The sequence below is a fragment of the Salvelinus sp. IW2-2015 genome, unplaced genomic scaffold, assembly GCF_002910315.2.
Source record: "Salvelinus sp. IW2-2015 unplaced genomic scaffold, ASM291031v2 Un_scaffold8699, whole genome shotgun sequence".
Taxonomy (NCBI): Eukaryota; Metazoa; Chordata; class Actinopteri; order Salmoniformes; family Salmonidae; genus Salvelinus; species Salvelinus sp. IW2-2015.
In genome coordinates, this window is record NW_019949958.1 from 19,688 (window position 1) to 29,770 (window position 10,083).

Sequence of the window (10,083 nt, forward strand, 5' to 3'; positions counted from 1 at the left end):
ATTAAAGACAACTACATAAGATATTGTTAATGTTAATGCTAGCTGAAAGAACTGATAACAGTGTTCTTTAGATGATGAAGTAATAACAATCATTATGGTGTACAGGCATATAATCACAACCATCATCTCTTCCATGGCAACTACTGTTGGCTATCTCAGTTGGATCATTCTAATGGAAGATGACCATAATTACCTGCTCATCTTTCTCTTATACGTGACATATATAACTCGGCCTTATTTGTTAAGGGATTTTTGATTAAATTAGAATACAGTGGATGTTTATGAAACATTGCTGAAGCTGATTTTTAGGAATATTAACATAGTGTGAAGCCATTTTCAGAACTCCTTGCGATATGTACTAAGTGATATGTACTAATGACTTAGAAACTGGATATGTGCACGCTGAAGGTTCTATTAGAGCATAAGGCTTTTAGACTGTTGATATGGAAGATCAGCATTTGTGGGTTTGATTTACAGGCTCAAAATGGCAGAAAACATAAGACTTTATGTGAAACTCGCGCTCTATTCTTTGTTCTGAGAGCATGAAAGGCGATTCAATGCGAGGAATTGAAGAAACTGAAGATCTCGTACAACGCTGTGTACTACCCCTTACACAGAAGCAGCCAAACTGGCGCTACCGCAGAAATAGAAAAGAGGAGTGGGAGGCCCCGGTGCACAAACTGAGCAAGAGGACAAGTAATTAAGTGTCTAGTTTGAGAATCAGATGCCTCACAAGTCTCAGATCTGCCAGCTTCGTTAAAATATTTGGCCCGGCAGATCCGAGCGCGCGTACGGGCGTTTGTAGCGATGAGAGACATAGTAGTAATCTGACTAGGATTGGATACACGAAAAATTGGGGAGAAAAGGGGAAAACATTTAATGATAGAATAAAATAAAATAAAAAAATAAAAAATAGTGCCCGCAAAACACAAGTCTCACGTAACAGTGGAAGAAGGCGACTCCGAGGGTCGATGCTGAACTTCTAGGCAGTCCTACATACACTGGTACAGACAGTAATATTAGGTTGATATATAGTAACCAATCCACTCCTAATTACTGGTCAAGCAAGTATATTTCGGTGATTATAGTAACCAATCCGCTCAAATATACTGGTCCAACAGTAATATTTCAGGTTTGATTAATAGGTGAAAGGGGCCAATTCTCCTAATATAACTGGTCCAACAGTATATTTCAAGGTGATATAGGTAAAACCAATCCCTGCTAAGTTACTGGTCCAACAGATATTTCAGGTGATTATAAGGTAAACAATCCCCCCTATATTACTGGTCGCAACAGTATATTTCGGTGATTAAAGGTAACCACTCCTTACTATTGGAGACACCACTGTGCTCCCATTGATTAATGTTAACCGTTAGATTTCATTGTTTATAGGCGAAGAAATGTTCTGCAAATTGAACACGAGACATTTGTGGCTGAGGAGGACAAGAGGTCTTTCACCATTAAGTCGGCTGGACAACAGACAGTATTTTTTAAGTTTGTGGCAGAGGGATGTCTGAGTCCATTCGGGTCAGCGGAACCAAAAATTGTTATAAAGAGTTAGATCCAAAGATGAAAGGCAAGAGTACTTTTTCATTGAATAGAGAAAAGATTCATTTAATCAAGCATTCGCTTGCAGGGGAGATGATTGTGATTTCAGCAGGGAAGAACCCCTGGTAAAGTGGTTCCATGTCCTTATAGATAGTGGGAGGTGATAATTACCATCAGATTGTTAGACTAGTTATTTATGATAGCAGGCAACAGTTCCCCCCCCCCCCCCTAAGAACACGCAATGGCCTTGTGTTTAAGGACATGACAACCAGGACTCTATGAAAGGCCTTGAAAGGCATCACAGTCCAACACAGAACATGTCCCTTGAGAAGTTACAACAGTTCAACACAAATTCTGCCACCACACTAGTTTTCACTCACATGTGAGGGGCTGATGCTCATTGGCTAAGACTCAAATTGCTAGGGGGGGTGAAATGTAGGGAAACAGTAATTCTGCTCATAAATTCTATATGTATGAACGACACATTGATACATCAAGCACAAAGTGGGAGGTTTAAAATATACTTTCTTAGTCGCCAAAGTAACAGAGCTTGTCTTTAATGTTTATAACCCTTAAACTTGTTTAATTATAACCATTATAACCCTTATTATAACCATTATAACCCTTATTATAACCATTATTATAACCCTAATTATAACCATTATAACCCTTATTATAACCATTATAACTCGTATTATAATCATTTTAACCATGGCTTATAACACTTATTACTTACCCCTTATAACCATTATAACCCTTGTAACTTAGGGAATGTGTACTCAATAGTTGTGGGAATTACCACTGGACAAAACTCATCACTTTTCATCACAGTCACAATCACATCCATCCTCCTCATCACATTCCTTTAATTTGATGTTTTCGCCTTCTTATTGCTCCCTTCGCCGTTCCCGTCTCCGCTCCCTACCCTCTTTTTCCCTGGCTCCTCTTCTACACTCTCAACCTGTTGTACATTAACGTTTCTTGGACATTTATCGTGAAACACCTTGACATCAACATTGTAGCTTTTCTTCAACATGACTTCGAGTGCTCCCAAGGTTTTCAGGTTCAATATTTTACCATTGTCCTTTATGTTCTCCCCCCAGTATGCTCCGGCCTCCCACTGTCCCAGGTTGTTTTTACAGCAGAAGGCTGTCCACAGGAGATCTGGGATGTTCACTCGTTTGTTGTTGTTGTTGTCGTTGTTGTCGTTGGGAACTGCTCCAGTCACCAAATAGGCCTCTATCTGGTTGTTATTCTTACAGTTCTTCACAAGAGTTGTTCTGACGTTGAGCTCCATTCTATTCCAGCTGCCCCCGTTGAAGGAGCTATCCTGGGGAACGATGTTTGTCAGGGTGAAAGTGGACCTCTTGGATTCATCATCGGGTGCATATGAACATGGGAAAAGGTGGCCTCTGGTCAGAACCAGGCCGTTATTCTCGTAGTCTGTGTTCACAGCCTGGTTGACTATATCTTTATTATTATTAAGCACCTTCACCTCATGTTGGGTTTTCATCTCTTCTATATCTATATCTTCAAGCTGCAGAAACATCAGTCAGACATTAACACTCTTTATCAAGTTCAGACATTAACTCATAAAAAAAGTCACAATTTAACAATCCAGACTTAAACTGAAAGTGGTTGCAACAAAGATACATTATTGTCTCAAAGATACATATGTCTATATTAGTAATCAAATACACATGTTGAATGAATAGAGATTAGAACTACCTGGGGCTCCATCATCCAGGACTGACTAGGTAACATAACTGTCTGTGATATATACCAGTAAATAAATACACATGTTATGTTATATGACAAACATTAGTCCTACCTGAGGCTCCATCATCCAGGACTGACTAGGTAACATAACTGTCTGTGATATATACCAGTAAACAAATACACATGTTATGTTATATGACAAACATTAGTCCTACCTGGGGCTCGATCATCCAGGGTTGATTTTTTGGTCTNGGTAACAAGGGTATATAATGGTTTAATTCAATATGTACACTTTCAATTGTAATACTTTTCTCTCTTCTTTGTCTATATATATATATGTCCTATCCTCTTCTCTCCCCTCTCTGTCCCATCTCTTCTATGTCATATATATATCTATAGTCTATCCTCTTTCTCTCCCCCTCTCTCCTCTCTCTCTATGTCTATATATATCTATAGTCTATATCTCTCTCTCCCTCTCTGTCCATCTCTTCTATGTCTAAATATATATCTATAGTCTACTTCTCTTCCCTCTCTGTCCATCTCTTCTATGTCTATATATATCTTATGTCTATACTCTTCTCTCCCCTCTCTGTCCATCTCTTCTATGTCTATATAATCTATAGTCTATACTCTTCTCCTCCCTCTCTGTCCATCTCTTCTATGTCTATATATAATTATATCTATCTTTCTCTCCTCTCTGTCATCTCTTCTATGTCTATAATATCTATATCTATCTCTTCTCTCCCTCTCTGTCCATCTTCTTCTTGTCTATATATATCTATATAATACTCTTCTCTTCCCTCTCTGTCCATCTCTTCAATGTCTAATATATCTAAAATACTATAAAAATATGTCTATATATATCTATAGTTCTCTATACTCTTCTCGTCCCCTCTCTACATTCCAACTGGCATACAATTTGTCAGGTTGTGACTTCCATTATGACTGTTACCATAGAGATATTTCATATATTGTTCTGAATGTAATTCTATCACTGTTACCAATGGAGATACTATTATATGTTCTGAATGTAATTCTATCACTGTTACCATAGAGATACTATTATATGTTCTGAATGTAAATTCTATCACTGTTACCATAGAGATACTATTATATGTTCTGAATGTAATTCTATCACTGTTTACATAGCAGATACTATTACCATTATAACCCTCATTACCATTACAACCCTCATTACCATTACAACCCACGTTACCATTACAACCCTCGTTACCATTATAACCCTCATTACCATTATAACCCTCGTTACCATTACAACCCTCATTACCATTGTAACCCTCATTACCATTATAACCCTCATTACCATTATAACCCTGATAATCATTAGTCTAACAGTAATGATAGTTTGTTGATATGGTGAGAGCATCTGTACCCAGATCATCCAAAGAACCTTCCAGAACTATTTCTCATGGAATTGTAAAGATTCCTCACTACGGAAGAAATTCTTCCAACTGGGTTGGGGGGGGAGTGGTAGGTTTAGGACCTCTTGAACAATCTTCTGGGAACACCTTGACAGGAGGTTTTTGATCTTTACCATGAAAATGTTTCAACTTGTCTTCGAGTGCTCCCAAGGTTAGTTGATTCAATGCCTCCCCCTCCTTGTTCAACCCCCAGTATGCTCCGGCCATCCACTGCTTGTTCTTCATGTACTTGTTTTCACAGCAGAAGGCTGTCCACATGAGATACGGGATGTTCACTCGGTTCTTCAGTGTCTTTTCGTTTTGTTTGTTGTTGTTGGTGCTGGGAACTGCTCCAGTCACCACATAGGCTTTTATCAGGTTGTTACTAATACAGTTCCTCGTAAGCTTTTCTCTGACATTTTCCTCCATTTCTCTCCAGCTGCCATTGTTGAAGGACACCACCTGGGGAACGATGTTGGTCAGGGTAAAGGTGGACACCTGAGTATCAAGGTCATGAGCATGTGAATTTGGGAAGAGATGACCTTTGTTCACCCCTTCCTTTGGTATTGAGTTACTATAGTCGTTAATCACAGCCTGGTGTTGGTATTTGCCTCCTCTCATTTTCTTCATTTCAGTGTTGAGCTGCAGGAAACAATCATTCATTAATTCACAAGTTCTGTACAATAAACCCTCTATTCTGTACAATAAACCCTCTTTCTGTACAATAAACCCTCTTTTCTGTACAATAAACTCTCCTTTCTGTACAATAAACTCTCCTTTCTGTACAATAAACCCTCCTTTCTGTACAATAAACCCTCCTTTCTGTTAACAATAAAACCCTTCCTTTCTGACAATAATACCTCCTTCTGTACAATAAACCCTCCTTCCGACATATAAACCTCTCTTCTGTACAATTGAAACCTACCTTTCGTACAATAAACCCTCCTTTTCGGTACAATCAAAACCCCTCCTTTCTGTACATAAACCCTCCTCTGTACTAAACCTACATTTCTGACATAAACCCTCATTTCTGGACAATAAACTCCTTCTTTCTGACAATAAACCCTCCTTTCTGTACAATAAACCTCATTCTGTACATAAACCCTCCTTCCGTACAATAAACCCCCTTTCCGTACAATAAACTCTCTTTTCCGATACATAAACCCCTCCTTTCCGTACAATAAACCCTCTTTCTGTTATAACCCTCATTTCTGTACAATAAACCCTCCTTTCCGCACAATAAAACCCTCCTTTCCGTAAACAAAACTCTCCTTTCTGTACAATAACTCTCCTTTCCGTCTACAAACAACTCTCCTTTCTGTACATAAACCCTCCTTCCGTACAATAAACCTATTTTCTGTACATCGACCCCTCTTTTCAGGGGGGGGGGGGGGTGGTTCACAATCCACAATCAAGTCTCTATACCCTCCATAGTGGTAGATCTATATTCTGAACATAACTGTCTGTGATATATAGCAGTAAAATAAATAAAATGTTATATGACAAAACATAGTCCTACCCCAGGCTCTATCATCCAGGGTTGTTTTGGTCTGGGGGTCTGTAGGAGGACCACGTGAAGGTGTAGGCTGAGAACACAGGGATCCGACTGAACGTGTCGTAGAGGAGTTGCAAACCTGTTAGATGTTTTTGTCTTACTCTGGCAGATCGGCTTGTAGCGGCCCTCGTCCTGGACTTTCCCATCATCAAAATACCTGGGAGATTTGGAGTTGTGCCCCGTTCAGGAGAAATTCTTGCACTGTGGAACAACACTGAAGTTCCCCACTACACGAGAGAGAGCAGGAGGAAGGAGAGAGAGAAGGAGGAGAGTAGAGAGATGATTCAATACCCCCATCATCAACCTGAAGACTGTACACCACAGAGACAAAGTGAAGTTACAGAGAACCAGTTGGTAGACTGGAGACTGTTGATCTGAGGTCAGGACAGACTGCTTTAAATAGTTATAACAGAGACCCAGTTGGTAGACTGAAGACTTGATCTGAGTCAGGACAGGACTGCTTTAATAGGTTTTAGAGACTCCTCCTGCCATGTTGTCAAGACAGAAAGGTTGATTTGCATAACCCCTCTGTATGTTTTCCATGGAACTGCTGTAACAAATAACATGTGACTCACCTACTGTAGTTTCTAACACGTATGGACCCAGAACTTAAATCACACAAGAGTATGTTCTGGGTAATGAGATTAGACTGCTCTAAATATGACTGCATCCACACTTTGGTTCTGGTAGAAAAAACATTTTAGGATAAAAACATGACTTTACTCAGCATAGAGTCTGTCAGAAATACACATCCACCTATTACAACAGAGGGACTGTTCTGGAATTACGGTTGCTGAGTTCACATTCATTAATATCCCACAAGGCTTAGCGCCTCTTAGTCAGCAACTCAAAGAAGTAACTTGCATTTCCCTTGACCAGCAAGTCAACTTATTTAGCTATGATGTCTCAAAGGCCTCACATACATACAGATATGATTACAACTGAATGAACGCGAGGAAGATGTGTCCAACTATGATAAGGAGAGAGTAACTGAATGAAACGGAGGAAGATCGTGTCCAACCTGAATGAAACGGAGGAAGATTGGTCCAACTGAATGAAACGGAGGAAAGATGTGTCCAACTGAATGAAACGGAGGAAGATGTGGTCCAAAACTGAATGAAACGGAGGAAGATGTGTCCAACTGAATGAAACGGAGGAAGATGTGTCCAACTGAATGAAACCGGAGGCAATCAAAAGTCAATCAAGGCATATAATGGATGTTTCATTTTACGTGTTGTTTGGAGGACGTGTGTCCCCCCTTCTTCCCACTCCTCTCTCCCCCCTTATCTATCATCATCTCTCTCCCTCAACTCTCCTCTCCCCCCCTTATCTACATACTCGCAATCCCTCCATCTATCTCATCTCTCTCCTCAACTTCCTCTCCCCCCCCTATTCTATCATCCATCTCTCTCCCTCAACTCCTCTCTCCCCCTCTGATCTATCATCCACCTCCTCTCTCCCTCTACACTCAACTGCTCTCCCCCCTTATCTATCAATCCATCTCTCTCCCTCAACTCCTCTCTCCCCCTTATCTATCATCATCTCTCTCCTCAACTCTCTCTCCCCCTCTATCTATCATCCATCTCTCTCCCTCAACTCCTCTCTCTCCCCTATCTATCATCCATCTCTCTCCCTCAACTTCCTCTCTCCCCCTTTATCTATCATCCATCTCTCTCCCTCAATCTCCTCGTCTCCCCCTTATCATCATCCATCTCTCTCCCTCACCTCCTCTCTCCCCTTATCTATCATCCATCTCTCTCCCTCACCGCCTCTCTCCCCCCTTATCTATCATCCATCTCTCTCCCTCAACTCCTCTCTCCCCCCTATCTATCATCCATCCTCTCTCCCTCAACTCCTCTCTCTCCCCCTTAATCTCTCCACGTCTCTCTCTCATCACCTTTCTCTCTCTCCTTTTTATTCCTTCATTGACTGATCTGCAGGTAGAAAAGGTACATGTATAACACACTATTAACAACAGTGGGATTGTTCTGGAATTATGGTTGCTGAGATCACATTCATAATATTCCCACCAAGGCTTAACACTTAACTCAGCACCCCCCCCCCCCCCCCCCACTCCCCTCTATCCTCTTTAACTTGTAACTTTGTCAGGGTGGAAGACTTCACTAACCAGAACTCAGTTCTCATTATTGGAAACCAGAAGATGTTAATAATGGTTTCAATTTATTGGTGTTGTTTATTTGATGTATTTGTGTCTAAACCACTGCTGCGTTTATTTCCAGTAACTGAAGTAGTTCACAGTAAGAGTTGACACAAGGCTGTGTATGTAGAGTTAGAAAAATGTGGTTCCTAACAACACTGTGGTCAGAGCAGCACTGGACTGTTAACACCTCAGACTCAGCAGCTGCTAGATTCTTGCAGTTGAGGCCTTTTCTTCAGTAAGAGTAGAGGAGACTGCGGGAACAAACTAACCACTTTTAGACTTTAGTTTTATTAATATATTTTTTGGTGCAACAACATATCTCAGCTAGCATTACACACTAAGTATGTTCCTAGGACGTACCAGTCATTGTACAACTTCACCGAGTGGACGGATAGTAAAGTTACAATTGACCCAGTAGTGAATGTTCCACAGGTCAATAATTTAACAAAAAGGAAGCAGCAAGTATATTTACTTTAGGGACTCAAAACCCTTTTTCTTCCTCCAATAAAACATAAAGTCATCAATGGATTTAACAAAACCTCTTGGTCATGTACAGACACTAAACCAACCATTATCACATTGAAAAAAGCTTTCTACCTGGTTTTCTAATTGGACTTATTTATCTGTTACAATACTGACCCTGATGTTACTTTGTTCCCCAGTCTACCCTACCTTCATGGATAATATTTAAAGTAACTGGCTTCACTTAAAAATGTATTTCAAACACAAATGTGCTGATCCCACTTTCTAAGACCTATTTACTTCATTTCATGATATATACACATAAATCTACGGTAGTACCAAGCCAAGGACTGTGGTAGAATACACATCAGAGTACTTGGTAAGTTAATATACATTTCATTCATGGGTACGGTGGTAGTTTATAATACACATATCAGAGTAGGGTACTGTGGTAGTATAAATACACTTATCAGAGGACTGTGTAGTATAAATAACACTATCAGAGGGTACGTGCGTGGTATAAATACACAGTATCAGAGGGTACTGTGGTAGATAAATCAACATATCATAGTCTTGTTGAGAATATCAAGCGAGGTAACTGTGGGTTATGAAATACACATATCAGAGGGTACTGTGGTAGTATAAAATAACACATATCAGAGGGTACTGTGTTAAGTATAAATACACTATCAAGTGTGGAGGGGGGTACTGTGGAGGGGGGAGATATAAATACACATATCAAGAGTTTGACTGTGGGTGTTTTATGTATAAATACACATATCAGAGGTACTGTGGTATTGGTAATAAATACACATATCAGGTAGGTGGTACTGTGGTAGTATAAATAACATATCAGAGGGTTGGACTGTGGGTAGTATAAATACACTATCAGAGATGGGGTTACTGTGGTAGTATAATACAATATCAGAGGGTGTACTGTGGTAGTATAAATACACATATCAGAGAGGTACATGTGTAGTATATCGAGGGTGGGTACGTGTAGTATAAATACACATATCAGAGGTGGGTACTGGTTAGGTAGTATAAATACACATATAGAGGGGTACTGTGTAGTATAAATAACACATATCAGAGGGGGGTACTGTGGTAGTATAAATACACATATAAGGTGGAATTGTGGTAGTATTAAATACCCAATATCAGAGAGGTCGTACTGTGGTAGTATACATACCACACATTGAGCAGAGGAAATATAA

General features: G+C 39.9%; 1 protein-coding gene and 1 long non-coding RNA gene across 2 annotated transcripts; both read right to left on the reverse strand.

The window, feature by feature from the left end:
* Window positions 1-1,822: 1,822 nt before the first annotated feature.
* On the reverse strand, window positions 1,823-3,515 carry LOC139027249 (nuclease EXOG, mitochondrial-like). Its single transcript, XM_070442389.1, has 2 exons — window positions 3,483-3,515; window positions 1,823-3,085 (listed from the first exon to the last, which is right to left on the reverse strand). The coding sequence occupies exons 1-2, from the start codon at window positions 3,495-3,497 to the stop codon at window positions 2,414-2,416; spliced, it is 687 nt and encodes a 228-aa protein (XP_070298490.1). The 5' UTR covers window positions 3,498-3,515; the 3' UTR covers window positions 1,823-2,413.
* A 977-nt stretch (window positions 3,516-4,492) lies between these two features.
* On the reverse strand, window positions 4,493-6,286 carry LOC112079617 (uncharacterized). Its single transcript, XR_011479308.1, has 2 exons — window positions 6,208-6,286; window positions 4,493-5,330 (listed from the first exon to the last, which is right to left on the reverse strand). It is a non-coding gene; the product is annotated as an uncharacterized lncRNA (long non-coding RNA).
* Between the last annotated feature and the right edge of the window lie 3,797 nt (window positions 6,287-10,083).